Here is a 19,090-nt window from a genome sequence, read left to right on the forward strand (position 1 = left end):
GTGCCAAAATCCCTCTTTTTGTTATTATACTTCCACTGCAGCTCAACAAGGAAACATTGTCTGAAGAAACACAAAGAGGGAATTTGATGCTAAAAAGACTAAACCTGGCAGATATCCACTTGACTCAGACTGCTGAATCCTCATATAAGTTTAAATCAACTTTTAAATGCATTTTTGCACAAAATGACTGTGCGGACGCACTGGGGATTTTGGCCCCCATCACTAACACTGAATGCACATTTGAAGGGGATCTTTTAATAGCCAATAAGAGCAGGAGGAAAACCTTTCACAGTGTTCTTAGGGACACCTGACTTTTGTTTTAAGACACACTTGAAATATTGTAGATATTGTACATACAAGTGTTGTAGTCGAATTGCTAAATCTCAGGTCTGAGTTGAGTCTTGAGTCCCGAGTCCCAAGTGTTGGAGTCTGAGTCCAAGTTTGAGTCACCAAAGAAGAGTCCAAATCAAGTCCCCATTACTAGAGTCCGAGTCCAAGTCATCAAGGTTGAGTCTGAGTCGAGTTCCAAGATGGGGTCCACTGTTCCACTGTGGCACGGTCAAAGAGCTGACATACAAATAAAAAAGGTCTACATAAAACAAAAATAACAGTTATCATCATATTAATATTAATGATGCACCAATTACAATTTTATTGGTCAATTCTGATTTGCATTTTTTTAAAAGTCTGACCTACCAATTCTGATTTTCTTTCTTTATAAGAATTAAATAAGATTTTTTGACGTGAACCATAGTGTGGCTACGTGCATAAAATTTGACCAGCAAAAAAATGGATATATGAGACAGGTCTGCCAGTCACCGATGGCTGATCAGCTGAAAACCGTCCGTTTTAGATTGGTGGCCGATTGATCGGTGCATCTCTAATTAAAATAGTTAATATCTTACAGATGTGGCCGAAAATATTGTTACCCACACACCTTTTTTAAAAAAAACTACATTTTCTCTGTATTAAGTTGAAACTGACAGAAGTATATGGTATCCATCATTCTTTATTTCACATTAAATATAACTGAAACTTTACTTTTGATTTCTAACCCAACATATTATTTAATACAATAAAACAAATGAAAATGGTATTTTTGGCAAGGCAAAAAATATTGGTACCCTTAACTTGATATTTTGTAGCACAGCCTTTGGAGGCAATAACTACAGTTAAGTGCTTTTTGTAACTCTGAATAAGGTTTCTACACTTCCCCACGGGTGGTTCGGCCCCCTCCTCTTGAGAAAACTGCTCCAGTTCTCTCAGGTTTGATGGGTACCGTCTCCCAACTGCAAATGCTTTCAGCTCTTTCCACGGTCTAAGATTTTCTTCTCATCCACTCTTGGATGCTTTTTGATGTATGTTTGGGGTCATTATCCTGCTGGAAGACCAATGACCTGCAATTAAGACACAGCTTTCTGACACTGGGCTGTATGTTTCACTCCAAAATGCCTTGATAGTCTTCTGATTTCATTGTGCCCTGCACAAATTCAAGGCACCCAGTGCCTGAGGCAGCAAGGCAACCCCAAAACATCACTGAGCCTCCTCCATGTTTCACAGTAGGCATAGTGTTTTTTTCTTTGAAGGTTTCATTTTTTCTTCTGTTAACATAGGATATGTGTGATTTACCAAAAAGCTCTAATTTTGTTTCATCTGTCCAAAGCACATTCTCCCAGAGGGACTGTGGCTTTTCAACATGCATTTTGGCAAAGTCCAGTCTGGCTTTTTTGTGTCTCCCCCTTAGAAGTTGGGTCTTCCTGGGTCTTGTACCATGGAGCCCATTTTCATTCAGACAGCGACAGATGTTGTGATTTGAAACTATTGTACCTTGAGCTTGAAGATCAGCTTGGGTCTGTATTGAAGTGTTCCTTGGTTCTTTCTTTGTCCAATCCCTCTGTTCAGTCTTGGCCCAGTTTTCGTCTTGCGACCACATCCAGATGTTAGGTACAGTTCCATGGGCCTTAAACTTCTTAATGATATTGGCAACAGTGGTCACAGGAACATCAAGCTGTTTGGAGATAGTCTTGTAACCTTGAAGTTGACCATGCTTAGCTATTACCTTTTTTCTAATGTCTTCAGACCACTCTCTAGTTTTCCTTCTGTTTTCCATGTTCGATGTGTTTGATGTGATACACACAGTGGCACAAAACAGCAGAGAGAGTAATTTTCTCCTTTTAAACTGGCTGCACGATTGATTATAAGATTGAAAACACCTGTGATACTAATTAAAACATAATAGTCTACTCAAAGTATCACTACTAATCAACTATTTCTTAAAGCTTCTAAAGGGTACCAATAATTTTGTCCAGGCTATTTTAGAATTTGCATGTCTTTGTAGAATAAGCATGAATTCAGTTATTTTCACAACTTTTTTGTTTTGTTCCATTACAAACCAAATATAGACATGCATTGATAATAAAATATCTTTTAATTTCAACAATGTTCATAATTGTTGTTAATAAAATGCAAGGGTACCAATAATTTTGGTCACATCTGTATGCCAAATTAAAAGGGCCTATTACCAAAAAAAAACTAATAAAAACAAACAAACAAAAAAACCTTTTACTTCTCTCTCAATTAACAAGTCTGAGTCCTCATATACAGTAAATACTCAAGTCTGAGTCTGAGCCATCAGTGCTCAAGTCCAAGTCGAGTCATGAGGCCTGAAAATCAGGAGTCGAGTTGGACTCCAGTGTGAGTCCTGGACTCAAGTACTACAACACTGGTACACAGAAGTAATATATCATTCTCACTATCCACTTAAGAAGTGTCCACATTGCTACAGAATAATAACAGGGCTATTTTTTTGAGCATGTCATTTTTCTTCAGATTTGACCGTATGGGCTCCGGAGGGCCCTTGTTCATAGACATTACCTGGCATCCAGCAGGGGACCCGGGCTCTGACAAGGAAACCTCATCCATGATGATCGCCAGCACAGCGGTCAACTATTGTGGCCTAGAGAGCATTCTCCACCTGACCTGTTGCAACCAGACCAAAGAGAAGATCACTGGCTACCTGGCCAAAGCAAAGCACCTGGGCCTCAAAAACATCATGGCACTAAGAGGAGGTAGGACAGTATATGTTTTTTTGGGAGTGAGCTGCTTACAATATATGTGGCACACTCTTTGGAATTCTTTGCTCCATAGTTTTTCCTGTCAAGACAAAACAGTTCACTTACTTCTTCCTGCCTGCACCTCTCAGTAATGAAGAGCGTAACAGTAGTTTTGCTTGGGGTTAAAACTTGCTCTACATGTTAAAAGTCAGGTTAGATATTGATTAAATGACTTTAGAGCTGCAACGATTAATCAATTAGTTGCCAACCATTAAATTAATCATCAACTATTTTGATAATCCATTCATCATTTCGAGTCTTTTTTTTTTTTTTTTTTTTTTAAGAAAAAAAAGTCAAAATTCTCTTGATGCCAGCTTCTCAAAGGTGAATATTTTCTGGTTTCTTCTATGACAGTAAACTGAATATCTCTATGCAAGTTAAGCAAGTCTATCTTAATACACAGATTATTAGGGCTCCTTTTAGGGGAAACAAATTTGAAAAAAAACTCACATCTGATTTAAATACAGTCTCTCTAGAATATGGGAAAAATACTATTTACAGCAAACAATAATGCATAGTTACTTTTTATGTCATAAATTGAACAAAATTAAAAAAAAATACAAACATGGTGGTATGTGCACAAGTTTGGGCACCCTACATAGTCAATACTTAATAACACACTCTCTGGCAGATATCATTTTGTAGCCAGCTTAAAGTCTTTCAGTTCTTGTATTTGGGATTTTCTCCCATTCTTCCTTGCAAAAGGCTTCCAGTTCTGCAATATTCTTGGGCCGTCTTGCATGCACAGCTCTTTAAAAAATCTTCCCACAGATTTGTGTTGTGTTTGTGTTATGTTCAAGTCAGGGGACTGTGAGGGCCATTCCAAAACCTTCAGCTTGCATCTCTTGAGGTAGTCCATGGTGGATTTCAAGGTATGTTTGGGATCATTATCCTGTTGTAGAAGCCACCCTCTTTTCAGCTTCAGCTTTTTCACAGACGATGTGATGTTTGCTTCCAGAATTTGCTGGTATTTAGTGGAATCCATTCTTCCCTCCACCTGTGCAATGTTTCCTGTGCCACTGGCTGTGCCACAACCCTAAAGCATGATAGGTCTATCCCCATGCTTAACAGGTGGCAAGGTGCTCCTTTTTTTTCTCCAAACATACATTTGCTGATTGTGGCCACGGAGTTCTATTTTAACTTCATCAGTCCACAGCACTTGTTTCCAAAATGTATCAGGTTTCTGTAGAAGTTCTGTTGCACACCTCTGACGTTGAATTTCATGAGGATGAGGAAGCAGGTAAGGTTTTCTTCTACTGATTCTTCCACGAAGGTCTTGTTTGTACAAGTATCGTTGCACGTTGGAACGGTGCACCACCACTCCTGATCTGCTAAATCTTCCTGCAGGTTTTTTGCAGTCAAATAGGGGTTTTGGTTTACCTTTCTGACCAGCATACGAGCAGTTTTCTCTGGGTTTTCTTGGTTTTACAAATGTCATCTTGACCACCAGTTTCCCTAAACTAACATCTCTTAATTACATTTTACACTGCAAGCTGACAACGCTTTGCTATCTTCTTGTAGCATCAATAACTTTCATTTTCAGAGTCTTGAACAGCCGCTTAGAGGAACCCGTGGTTGCTGAGTGTTGACACAAGGTTTGAAGAGTCAGAGTATTTGTAAAGCTTTAAAATTGGCACCAGCTGACATTTCCTAATTGCAGTTGTTGACATGGCTCAGGCCTAACAAGCTGATCAATGTCTGAGACCTTGTAAAAAGAATCTGAGACTTCAGAACTCTTAGGATGCCCAAACTTTTGCACATGCCACAATGATGTTTTTTTTTTTTTTCAAGTTATGACATAAAAAGTAACTATGCATTAATGTTTGCATAAAATATTGTCTTTTTTATGTCCTAGAGAGGCTGTGTTTACATCTTTTCAATTAAAAAATCATCAAAATATGTTATTTGTTAAGGGGTGGCCAAACTTTTGCATACAACTGTAGATAACAAATGTGATGTGTGTTATTCTGATATCTCCACAGACCCAGTAGGAGCAGACTGGGAAGAAGAGGAAGGAGGCTTCAACTATGCTGTTGACCTTGTTAAACATATCCGATCAGAGTTTGATGACTACTTTGACATCTGTGTTGCTGGTATTTTCTCAGCCTACCGATCAGTAGTACACAGATTAAGTGGAACTCCATTTGAAGTATCAGTCAGTGATTGAAATGTTTGCGTGTCCAGGCTACCCCACAGGCCATCCTGAGGCAGAGAGCTATGAGGATGACCTCCAACACCTGAAGGAGAAGGTGGATGTCGGAGCAGACTTTGTCATCACCCAGCTGTTCTTTAGGGCCGAGACTTTCCTTAAGTTTCTAGATGACTGCCGGTCGACTGGTATCACGTGTCCCATCCTACCTGGAATCTTCCCCATTCAGGTAACTCACTGCTACTTTCAGGAACAAGAATATCACTATTTATACAATATTAGCATAAAGAAATCAGAGGTTGATTGCTGCCGGAGCCATACTGGGAAACTTATTTTTGGAAATACATGTTCACCCAGTCCTACAACTTAAAGGAATTGTAGGGACATTGTGTTTTATATTACTCCAGTCTTGTTTTTGTTGTTCACTCCCTTTTGTTGCATTTTTATTCACTTATTTTACTCACTAGAACCAGTAATCATAGTGCAGTTGATTGCACTAAATTTGCAATTGTGATGAAACTGTGATATGACGGATCGTTTGACGTATTTCTCATAATAAATATTAGATATTAGGTCTCTCTCACACTGTCGTACTGTCCAAAGTAGGTGAAATTAATAAATTACTAGACATGAATTGGCTTAATACATTTAGAAGATTGCACCTTTGCTAATACATTACGTATTACTAGAGTGAATAACAGTAGGTACAATAATTTCCTCTTGCAGAACAGCTTTTTATGTTTATCATTTTTTAGAATGCAGTCAACATTATTAAATAGTTTTGCCAGTAGCCTGATTTCAAAGCATGTTCACTGTGCTCCTGCTGTAGGACTTAATACTGCTACTTTGCCCTGCTGCATTTTTTTTCCCCTGGTTTGATCTAGAGTAGAGCTAATATTATTAGCTGATATTAGCTAATCATAAATACATCAGTATTGGTGTATATGTTGGCTAATGTATAAAAAGAAATCTAATTCTCAAATATCAATAACCAAATAGTTTTTGGTGAGCATATAATTCCCGCCCCCCAGTTGTCATCCGTCCATCTTTTGTGCAGATTAAATTATTTTTTATTAAATTATTACTATTATTCAACTTACTTCACCTGGTTCGCTGTCTCTCCCCTGCTGCACACACGGAGGGCTTAGCCCTGCCTTTACTGAACCACAGAGAGCAGAGGAGAGTAGTGCAACCATAAAGGACAGCAAAATGCCGTAGAGACTCTCACACCAAGCTGAAATGAAATGAGTGCACGTAAATAAGGTAAGTAACATAACACTCATTCTTGAGAATTGGGACAAATCATGTCCTACCAAAAAATTATTATTTATCAACACACTAATTACTAATTTTTTAAAAGATTAATAAAAAATAAAAATCAAAAATCTCCCTCTCACCCCCCTCCCATGGGGGGGTGGTGATGTGTCTTCCTCAAGCTTGGGTCCTCTACCAGAGGCCTGGGAGTTTTAGGGTTCTGCGTAGTGTCTTAGCTGTTCCTAGGACTGCGCTCTTCTGGACAGAGACCTCAGATGTTGTACCTGGAATCCTCTGGAACCACTCTCCCAGTTTGTGGGTCACAGCCCCCAGTGCTCCGATTACCACTGGCACCACTGTTGCCTTTACTCCCCACATTTTTCTAGCTCTTCTTTCAGCCCTTGGTATTTTTTTATCTTCTCGTGCTCTTTCTCTTTGATGTTGTTGTCACTTGGGATTGCTACGTCTATCACTACTGCCGTCTTCTGTTGTTTGTCAATCAACATGATATCCAGTTGGTTAGCCATTACCAGTTTGTCAGTCTGGATCTGGGAGTCCCACAGGATCTTGGCTTGGTCATTCTCAACCACCTTAGGAGGTGTCTTCCATTGTGACCTTGGGACCTCCAACCCATACTCAGTGCAGATGTTCCTGTACACTATGCCAGTCACTTGGTTATGGCGTTCCATGTACGCTCTTCCTGCCTGCATCTTACACCCTGCTATGATGTGCTGAACTGTCTCATGAGCATCTTTGCACAGCCTGCACCTGGCGTCCTGTCTGGTGTGGTAGATCCCCGCCTCTATTGATCTTGTACTAAGTGCCTGTTCTTGTGCTGCCATGATTTGTGCTTCTCTGCTGTCTTTCAGTCCAGCATTTTCCAGCCACTGGTAGGATTTCTTGATATCAGCCACTTTTTCTTTCTGTTGGTTGTACATGCTGTGTAGGGGTTTGTCCCTCCATGATGGTACCTCCTCCTCCTCTGCATCATAGTTTCTTTATATATATATCTATATATATATAGATATATATAGATATATATATGAAAGAAATATGATTTATAACATTTTTTGGTCTGATTTCATTTTTTTAACTTCTAAACTTGCCCTGTGCCAGAAAACACCCTTGTCTTCGTCAAGAATTCACAACTTCAAACAATTAAAAAATGTTAAAAGCCTTCAAAATCTAAAACTAACAATACCTACTGATAACATAGGTGTAAACATTTACTATTAACATCTTTTTTTTAAATATATTTTAAATGAAAATATTGGCCATTTAAAGTTGTGTCCCAGATTTTTGTCAACGTCAGATTTCTACAAAAGCATAATTTAATCAGGCATAAAAAGGGTTAGCTATATTTTAAGGACCCCTATCTCACTTCCTGGTTTCAAAAAAGGCGGGAAAGCTGCTCAAGCACTGGTAAGCAGTCTACTTTTTGATAAATTCATTAAATAATGTTTCTATCAGGTGTGTCTCAACCATAATAGGTCAACTCTGTTGCCCTTCTAGAACAAAACTAAATAAGAATTATGGGTTAAAAATGTGTATTTTTATTAGCATTAAGAGAACTCTTAGCAACTTTGAAAAATAAAATGGCTACTCAGTACGACTATGCTGTGAATTGAAAAAAATTTAACATTTTGTCAACTCCGTAAGATATTCCATCTGATGGAGTAGACATCTATGCTGACAGAGATGACATAAGTCTCAATTCTCTTTAATAATTGAATAATGTGTTTGAAATTACTACTTTATTTTCCATTAAGTTATTTAAATACCATCACTATTTTTTAATTGACGCATATCAGTGACTAAGAAGGCTATATGCTTAAAAATGTTTCAGGTACAAATGGCTAAACAAAACCTGTCTTTGGAGGTGAAGAGGGCCAGAAACAGAGAGTATGAGACAAAGAGAAGAGAGAGGATAAATAATCAGCCTGACAACAAGACAGAAGAACTACAAAGGGAAAGAGAAAAATGGAGAAAAAGGGTTGCAGAAGGGAAAATAAAACAAGTAGGAGACATGAGTGAGCAAGCAAAGAGATTAAAGAGGAGGGCATGGAGAAGTTCTCAGAGGAGGTCAAGAAAGCGCAAAAAGGACTTTCACACTCTGCAGTTAGCAGACACACCACCAGGTAGTCCATTAGATGAGGGCTTTGATGAGCCAGGTGTTAGCAGACAGTCCCTTGCAGGAGAGAGGGCCAGGAAAAGACATAAGAATAGGCGCTTAAGAGAAATCAAGTCTTTAAAAAACAAACTGCTGAGACTGAAGAAAGAGGGATCGTCTTAAAAAAAAAGTTAAACGAGCAAAGCATGCATCCAAATGTGTCATGAACTCTCCACAAACCATGACTGAGAAAGTGATTAGCAGAAGTGACTTGAGAAATCCCTCAATTAAGAGGTCTTTCTCACCATGCGTTGGTGAATGAGCTCTCCGCGAACAAACGCATAACTCCACCCAGGAAACGAGCATTGACTTTATCAGGAAAAATTCTGAAAAAAATGTCACATTCTCCACAAGATCCAACAGTTTGGAATATCTTATAAATCTCTAAACAAAAAACAAACCAAGGCAAAAAAAAACAGTTACCTTCGGGTCATCACCAAAGACGTTCAAGACTTCTTCCACAACTCTGCCCGGATTACAACAAACAAGACACCTTAACAAGGAACAAAGTAAAACATCAGAGGATGATCTTAATAGACTCTATGATAAACTTACACAAAGAATTCACCACAAGTAACCTTACAGTAAAACTCAGTTACTCATCTTTTTGTGCTTTAAGGCCCTTTCATGTTACTACGCCCAAACCCTCTGACCGCAAAACATGCCTATGTAAACTTCATGAGAAGGCAGCTTTAATGTTGGAGGTGCTCAAACCATCAGGGGTTGTGGATTCAACAAAACTGGAAGACAGTTTTAAATTGGTGTGTTGCGCACCAACAACTGAGTCCTGCCTCCTTCGAAAATGTACACGCTGTCTAAACAAGCAGACACTGCTGCTCCCAGAACATGAGGCAACTAATGTCCACTGGAGGCAGTGGGAAAAAGTGGGACAATCGACAGCAGGTGAAACATACCCCTCAACAATAACGGTATCTCATGAAGGCAAGCTCTCAGAGCTTATACGATTATATGAGGAAAAACTCAAAAGCAAAACCACAACACATGTGTGTCTTGAACAGAACCAGTCACAAGAATACCAAATACCTGATTCGAGCATACAAAGAGAACGAGGTCATCGTACACATAGATTTTTCAGAGGCATGGAAATGCAAGTACCATGCTGAAGTCCAGGCTTGCCATTTCGGACAGAACTTACCTCTGTTAAATTTACATACTGGTATGTATTACACAAAGGAAGCTAAGTCAGGATTCTGCACAATCTCTGAATCTGAACGCCAAGATGCTGCATCTGTTTGGGCCTACATGGATCCCGTACTGAGAGAGATACACAGGGCACATCCATCAGTTGATACAGTACATTTCTGGTCGGATGGTCCAAGCAAGCAATATAAGAATAAGAAAAAAATCTTCCTCCTCAGTGACATTCCTGTGAAATTAGGGTTTAAAAGGGCAACATGGAACTTTTTTCCAACCTCACATGGAAAGGGCACTCCAGATGGAATTGGAGGGGCAGTGAAGAGGGCAGCTGACAGTCTGGTTTTAAGAGGACATGACATTGTCAGTGCCGTGCAGTTCCATGACAAGGTGTCCAACAGCCTTAACAATGTACTACTCTACCTCACCAATGGACAAGAAATTAAGAGGTTCGACAGAGTCCTTCCCCCTACTCTGAAACCTTTGCCTGCAACAAGAAGGATTCACCAGGTCGTCCAAGATCAAAAGATTGTCTGGTACAGAGAATTGACATGTTTCTGCAGTAAACCAAGAATGTGTCACTGTTTCAGTCCAGTTTGTTTTGCTTTAGGCACTGAGCAAGGCAGCATGGATAACCAGAGATAGTCTGCAGCCCCCAAGGAAAATGTGTTAAGCCCATTAGCACAACTTCTGATGGAAATGGAAGAAGAGCCACCATCAGGCCCTGAGGGCACATCCACAGGAATAACTGCTGAGAGTATTAAGCCTGGTGACCGGATGTCAGTAGTTTATGATGAGCACTGGTGGTTGGCCAGAGCTGTCTCTGTGTATGGTGAAAATCAGGATGTGAGAGTTGAACTCCTGCATCCCCATGGCCCCAATGAGAAATTCACACCTCAACATGGCAGAAGAGATGAATGCTTAGCCCTCGTAAAGATGTTCTGGTTAAACTGGTCGGATATGCAGCTCCTATGCGTCTCAGTCAAACAAGGGAAATATATAGCATTTCTCTAGATGTAATGGACTTCATAGAAGATGAACACATTAGCCATCTACTTCCCAGTGACGAAACAGCAACAGTTTTGTTACAGAGGCCAGTGTCCAATGTCAGTGTCCAGTGAGATTTGTTTAAGTTGTGATTTAAGGTTCAATGACACCAAAATATGCCTGTGCACATATGTTTCTGTATTTCTAAGCCACAAATCTTTCAAGCAATGGCACTGTCTTGCTAAAATGTAAACAATTTCAAAGTGTCATTACAACATGTAAATAATATAATTTGGATGAGAAGCTTGTTAAATTGTCAGTGGTCAAGCACAGTGATTGTGATTACTACTGCAGGAAAAACATGGAGATAATATTCCCATTAATTTTTCTTACCCATACATGTAGTCACATGTTTGTATTGAGATATTAAATTTCGATAAAACGTCCCATCCCTAGAGTGATAACTGGTGTCTGTTGAATTCTGAAAGAGGATATAGGTGTTTCACAGTTACTGTTATTTTGTTTGAAAGTTGATCACTTTGGTTACAAAGTCTCACATCTTCTTAGATTTTTTAAGGTTGTGATGTTTTTTTTAAGGTTTCGATGTAATAGCTGATTTCTGTTAAAATCTTAAACAATCATAAAGAAGATTGATGTTTGAAATGACTTTCTGTGTGCTTCCAGGTTTTTTATGTTTTCATACTATTGTGTGTTTTTATCTGATGTCAACTCCATCATTTGGCTGTCAACTCCATCATTGAGAAGTCACCTCCGTGAGACGGCTTTTTTCTGTTATATTCATTAAATATATGTACATAATGATTTAAAAAATGAATTTATGTCAATAAAAGGTTTCTATGGTACAGCTTATGTTTGTTCATTGTTTTATAAATGATAGTAGATGTAGTTTTTCACAAAGACAAATTACATTATCAACAGAAATTGTACGTGGGCAACATTATAATGGCATTTATTTCTTGAGTAAAAAGATATAAAACTTTTTGATTATACAGCTAATGAAATAATCTTGTATTTAATACAACAAAAATCATTTAACATTTCCTTCATGTTTTATATTGTAACACTATGAGTTTTTGTGTGCCTGACGGAGTTGACAAAATTCAAGTCTTCACCTAAAAAAAATGCTATTTAAAAATAAAATCACTGGGAGGTTGGCCTGTTACAAGGTTTAATAGCCAAGACTTTGATCTTTTAAAATATGTTTTCCCAGCATAATTGAAGAGCAAAAATCCAAATCCCCCCCAAAATAAGGCTTTGTCCCAGTTCTCAAGAATGAGTGTTAAATAAACATCATCTCTACTGTGTTTTGCAATTTTTTTCAAACTCCTCCTAGAGGATTTATTGGATTCATTTGATAATCCAATACAGGAAAAATGCACAAAATTCAAAATGGCTGACTTCTGCTTGAGTGGACCCAATGAAAGCCTATGTGAAATATGTCCGAAACGATGAGAACAATGTGCATACCAAATTTTGTGAATATCAAAGCAACTTTCTCCCAGCCACGGCCTACTACGCATTAGGGGGTGCTATGGAGCCTGCCAAACATGAACCTAATCTCTGTATATTCTTACAAAGAGTTCAATGGGCCACTTCTCAAACACTGTACCAAAAGAAGATACTGGAGCACATGATTCACTTTAGCAGTTTGTTAAGGTGCAAACGACTAATGTCAGACCTGGAGAAGATGCAGTGCGCATCGAAACATTTGTTGTTTGCACCTTAATAAATTACTAAAGTAAACTGTGTGCTCCACTATCTTCTTTGGGTGCAGTCTTTGAGAAGCTTTATGATTTAGCATCATCAAGGTCTTACAACGTAACTGACCAAATTTTAGGTGGATCTGATTAACCTACTACGATAGGTTTGTAAAAGTATAGGGCCTGTAACTTCCTGTTGCCAGTAGGTGGCACTATGAGTATGATTCATTATTGGCCTGTACATGTTTTCAGACTGGGACTCTTATCAAATGTGAAATTTGAGAACGTCTGACGATGTGGAGTCAACATTTTTTTTTTCATGTCAAAACATTGAATTTCAATGTGTTGCTACAGCAACAGCATAGCAAAACTCACAAACTTCACAATATAACATCATCAAGGTCTTTCATCAAGACTTTTCTGATCAAATTCAAAGTGGATGTATTCAACCTGCTAGGCAGAGATTGTAAAAGTACAGCACCTGTAACATCTTGTTGCCAGTAGGTGGCACTATGACCATGACTTACTATTGAGACATAGATGTGATCAGGTTGGGACAATTATCAAGCATGAGAAATTTGGGGCAGATTGGACAATGTACTTTCCAGCTACAACAACTTCCTGTTTAAGGGCGAAACATCGAGATTCGCCGTGTTGCCACATCAAGGGTATTCCATGAAAACAAGATTTCGATAACTTTTCATCACAAAGGTCTTTAGATTACACTGACCAAATTTGAAGTTGATTGGGTTAAATCTTTAGGAGGAGTTCATTAAAACACAAGACAAAATTTGTGCAAAAAATACAACTTAAAATCAAAATGGCTGACTTTCTGTTGGATTTAGGGTGTGGCTCCAATATGATTTGTTGTACGTCTGGCCATGATGCATGTCCCTACCAAATTTCTTCCATGTATGTCAATTTTGAAGGAGGGGCTTCAAATTTGAAATTTTCTAGGGGGCGCCCACGAGCCATTTTGTCACGCCCACACCTGAGACCTATAAAATATTAAAATTTTCACGACTTCTGACACGTGCAAAGTTCCATAAGGTTTTGAGCATGTTTAGCCACTCAAAGATGTGAATCTTTTGGAAGAAGAATAATAGAGAATTAAAGCTGCAAGCAGCGCTGATCGGGCCCTCGCACCCTTGCGCACGTCGGGGCACAGCGCAGTTGAAGCAGTAGGTATTTAGATGTGTTCAGGACCGGACTCCTATCGAACACTGCACAAAGGAGTTAAATATCATTTCCTGAGTCCACTATGTGGTGCTAGAGAACACCTATTAAGTAATGCATAATGTTGCTGTATATCAATTGTAGACCACACCTTGAAAATTTCATGTGAATCAGGTGATGTTTGTCATATAAGGCTGACTTCCTCTTGCCAGTAGGTAGAGCTATGACTATGACTCAATGTTGACATGTAGATGTGTTCAGGACAGGATTCTTATCAAGCATGAGAAATTTGGTGCAGGTTGGACAATGTACATTCAAGCTACAGCAACTTCCTGCTTCATAGCAAAACGTCAAAGTTTACCACATCGCTACGGCAAGGGCTTTGAGCGAAAACTCAAGATTTTGATCACTTTTGATCACAACCTAGCCTAGATGACACACACTGATTTTGAAGTCGTTATGATGAATTCTGTAGGAGGAGTTCATTAAAATACAAGGCATGGAAATCACAAAAACTACCCAGTAAATTCAAAATGGCCGACTTCTTGTTGGGTTTAAGCTATGGGTCCAAGAGACTATTTTGTGCGCCCTGGCATGATACATGTGTGTACCGATTTTTGTACATGTAGGTGTAACGTGGCGTGGGGGCTGCTTTGTTGAAATATTGTAGGGAGCGCTGTCGAGCCATTCTTCCACACCTATGCCCGCCACCTATACAGTATTACAGACTTTAAGACCTTTCATGTGTGTGCAAAGTTTTGTGAGTTTTCAAGCATGTCTAGCACCTTAAAAACAGCTTTGTACTTTGTGTCGACCAATGTGTTGCCATGGCAACAGCTTTTGATGAAAATTTAAATTCTATGTGTTTCTGGCTAACCTGCTAGGAGTAGTCAGCAAAAGAGTGGTGCTTAAGACTTCCTGTTGCCAGTAGGTGGCGCTATGACTACGACTCAATATAAGCCTCTACTTGCCTTCAGACCGGGACTCTTATCAAGCATGGGAAATTTGGAAAATATCAGACCACGTGGAGTCAAGTTATAAGGCTTTGAAATTTCATGGCGAGACATCAAAATTCGCCTAGTTGTCATGGCAATGCCTTTCAACAGAGAGTCACCAACTTCAGAATATACAATCCCCAAGGTCTTGAAGCTATTCTGAGTAAATTTGAGGTGGATCCAATCACTGTGCTACCCACAAGGCGTCAAAGTGTAAAACATGTACTTTCCTGTTGCCACTTTGAATTTGATCAGAAAATTCTTGATGCGCTATGACTCTGATCCAGTATTGACATGTGGATATGTTCAGGGCGGGACTCTTCTCAAGAACAAAAGATTTGGGTCTCATAGGATCATCTACGCAGGAGTTATGGCCATTTCAATTTTCATGGCGAAGGATTGAAATTCACCGCCCGGCCACGCCCCCTGGGAATGTCGTAAAATCACTGTTTTAATAACTTTTCATCTCCAAGGTCTGTAGATGATACTGACTGAATTTGGAGTTGCTGAGGTCAAATCTCTAGGAGGAGTTTATTAAAGAATGTGGGCTGGAAATGGCAAAATCAACATCAAAATCACAACTTTGATCCAAAATGGCTGACTTCCTGTTGGACTTAGGGTATGGCTCAAAAAAACTTTTTGGTGTGTCTGGTCATGATACATATGCATACTGAATTTCATTCTTCTACGACAATCCGTATCAAGGGGCTCAATTTTCTTAATTTTCAAGGGGCGCTGTTGAGCCGTTTTACTAAGCTCTTGTTCGGGACCTACAAAATATTTAATTTTTAACCACTTCTGATGCACAGGCAAAGTTTAATGAGTTTTCGAGCACGTTCAGGCCCTCAAAAATGGGTTTGTTTTGGAAGAAGAAGAGGAAGAAGAACTCCTTTAGATCCAATAGGGCTTTCACACCACTTGGTGCTCGGGCCCTAATAATAATTCCTTTGGATACAAGAGGGCTTCGCACTGGTCAGTGCTGAGGCCCTGATAATCAAAGCTGCAAGCAGTGATGAATGGGCCCTCGCATCCTTGCGCACGTTGGGGCGTGGCGCAGTCAGAGGGCCTCTGTCACGGGCATGTAGATTTCTTCTGACCCAGGCTGTTTTCAGAGAGTGCAAGAAGGAGATAAACTTCCTTTTGTCCACTATTTTGCCTGCTGCTGGGGCTGCTTCGTTGAATTTTCGTGGAAGGCACTATTAAGTCAGTTTGCATCACTGATGGAATATTGTCATGTAGATATATTCAGGCCGGGACTGTTATCAAACATGTAAAGTTTGGTGCAGATTGGAGCATTTCCGTTTAAGTTATAGCAATTTCCTCTGTCATGGGGAAACATCAAAACTCAACACCATGCCACGGCAACTCACTTCAACGATAGCTAAATCTTTTGATAACTTTTGATCACAAACTAGTCTAGATGACACACACTGACTCTGAAGTTGTTATGATCAATTCTGTAGGAGGAGTTCATTAAAATACAAGGCATGCAAAATCGCCAAAATTGAGCACTAAATTCAAAATGGCCAACTTCCTGTTGGGTTTAAGGTACTGGTCCAAGAGACTTTTTTGTGCGCCCTGGCATGATACATGTGTACCAATTTTCGCACATGTAGGTTTAACGTGGCACGGGGGCTGCTTTGTTGAAATATTGCTGTCGAGCCATTCTGCCACACCCATGCCCGCCACCTCTACAATACTACAGACTTTGAGACCTGTCATATGTGTGCAAAGTTTTATGAGTTTTCAAGCATGTCTAGCCTTTTAAAAAGAGCTTCGTACCTTGTGGTGAACAATGTGTTGCCATGGCAACAGTTTTGATGAAAACTCAAAAGCTTCAGGAGTTTTTATCCTCAAGGTTTTATACCTTGGCTGACCAAATTTTATTGTTTCTGGCCAACCTGTTAGGAGTAGTAAGCAAAAGAGTGGCGCTTAAGACTTCCTGTTGCCAGTAGGTGGCGCTATGATTATGACTCAATATGAGTCTGTACTTGCCTTCAGACTGAGACTCTTATCAAGCATGGGAAATTTGGAAAAGATCTGATCATGCAGAGTCAAGTTACAACACTTTGTTTGTTCATGGCGAAACATCGAAATACGCCACGCCACCACAGCGAAGGTGTCCAGTGAAAACTCACCATTTTCACAATATGTAACCATCAAAGACTTAAGGCTTATCTGACCATTCTATTCAGGATGGGACCCTCATGAAGTATGAGAAATTTGAGGCAGATTGGACAATGTACATTGGAGTTATAAGGACTTCCAGCTTTATGGCGAAACATTAAAATTCGCCATGGCAAGGGTGTTCAGTGAAAACTGATTTTGATGAATTTTAATCACAAACTAGTCTAGATGACGCACACAAATTTTGAAGTCAAGCTGATCAAATCTGTAGGAGAAGTTTGCTAAAATACAAAGCATGCAAATCGCCAAAAATAGTTGCTTAATTCAAAATGGCCGATTTCCTGTTGGGTTTACGGTTTTGCTCCAAGAGACTTTTTTGTGCGTCTGGGCATGATACATGTGCGTATTGATTTCTGTGCATGTTGGTGAAACATGCCACTGGGGATACAGTTTAGGGGGCGCTGTTGAGCCATTTTGCCACGCTCATGTTCGGGACCTATAAAATATCAAATTTTTCACCACTTCTGATGTATGTGCAAAGTTTAACAATTTTTTGTGCACGTTTGGGCCCTCAAAAATGCGTTTGTTTTGGAAGAAGAAAAAGATTAAGAATTCCTTCAGATCCAATAGGGCCTTTGCACCACTAGGTGCCCGGGCCCTAATAATAAGGGCCGTCCGGTGTGCGGGCCCTAATAATTCCTTGAATTACAATAGGGCCTTCGCACTGTCGGTGCTTGGGCCCTAACAATGATAATAATCCCTTCAGGAACAAGATGGCCTTTGCACTTTGGTGCTCAGACCCTAATAATAATAATCCCTTCAGGAACAAGAAGGCCTTCACGCTTTGGTGCTTGGGCCCTAATAATAATCATTCCTTGAATTACAATAGGGCCTTCGCACTGTCGGTGCTCGGGCCCTAACAATGATAATAATCCCTTCAGGAAGAAGAAGGCCTTTGCACTTTGGTGCTCAGACCCTAATAATAATAATCCCTTCAGGAACAAGAAGGCCTTCACACTTTGGTGCTTGGGCCCTAATAATAATCATTCCTTGAATTATAATAGGGCCTTCGCACTGTCGGTGCTCGGGCCCTAATGATAATAATTCCTTCTGATACAACAGGGCCTCTGTACCACTAGGTGCTCGGGCCCTAATAATTCCCTCAGTTTACACTTTTGGTACCAGGGACCGTTGGGCCCCTGGCACTTTCTTGCTCAGGCCCCAATAATAATCGCTTCAATTCGGGCCCTAATACTTAAGAAGCATTCCTTCAATTACAAGAGGGCACCATTGTGCAAATGGGTAAATTATTATTTCCTGTGTAGTACGTGGCGCTGGAGATGACTTATTGGAAACTGTGTATACATTTGATGAACTATGGGCCCTATCTTATACCCAGCGCAAAGCGGCGCCAAGCATGACGCAAGTGTCTTTGCTAGTTTAAGACCGACGCAGTTGTCATTTTCCTGTCCAGTGCCCATGTCATTTTAATAGCAAATGCACTTGTGTCCATCTGAGCGCCCATGGGCATGTTGGTCTTAAAATGAGGTGCGGTCAGTGCATTGCTATCTTGAGGCAGCAGAAAGCAATTGCGCCATAGACCATCAAAAACCTGGTCTGAAGTCAATGACGCAGTGTTTCACTGTTATTTTAAGGGCGCATTATCAAGTCAGTAATATGTGCCTACATAGGCAGCTGCACAACTTGCGTAACTCTGCTTGTTACACACACACAGACACGCAGCAGTGCACAAACATGCAAAAGATTACAATACAAGGATTACAATGTGAATGATTATTATTGTGTACATCAGCATATTTAAAAAATACATGTAATAATGGTTAGTCTTAATATTTATCAGAATTAACTAATTGCAGTGATGACGGATGAAATTGTCTAATTATTTGACCAAATCGTGGCAACACGTAGGTGAGGGAGTCTGTCGAGACCCAGCAAATGGATATCAAAAACGGATCAGACATGAATCAACTTTCCTGCTATATCAATACATGAGGACATGAGGAACACATGGGGAAATACATGATGTGAAAAAAATGATTAAACTAAAGAAGGAAATAAATCTGTGCAACTCCTAGCTGCTGCCAGCAGCAGGTTCGGCATCTTAGAGAGCTGATCAAGTCCTGACAACTGTGTATGAGGGTTTTTTTCATGATTGAAATTAATGATTTAATTTTTGAACAATATTTAACAAATATTATAATAATAACATAATATACTTTAAT

The 19,090-nt window shown here is 39.7% G+C and overlaps 1 protein-coding gene across 3 annotated transcripts in view; it reads left to right on the plus strand.

The window, feature by feature from the left end:
* The window catches only part of mthfr (methylenetetrahydrofolate reductase (NAD(P)H)), a 41,780-nt gene that overhangs the window by 3,662 nt on the left and 19,028 nt on the right, over positions 1–19,090 (plus strand). For all 3 annotated transcript variants that reach the window (XM_067591250.1, XM_067591251.1, XM_067591249.1), the window contains exons 3-5: positions 2,830–3,068; positions 5,096–5,206; positions 5,298–5,491. In XM_067591250.1, coding sequence (XP_067447351.1) covers positions 2,830–3,068; positions 5,096–5,206; positions 5,298–5,491 — 544 coding nt within the window. The remainder of the gene's footprint in view (positions 1–2,829; positions 3,069–5,095; positions 5,207–5,297; positions 5,492–19,090) is intronic.

The sequence above is a fragment of the Thunnus thynnus genome, chromosome 6 (genome assembly GCF_963924715.1).
Source record: "Thunnus thynnus chromosome 6, fThuThy2.1, whole genome shotgun sequence".
Classification (NCBI taxonomy): domain Eukaryota; kingdom Metazoa; phylum Chordata; class Actinopteri; order Scombriformes; family Scombridae; genus Thunnus; species Thunnus thynnus.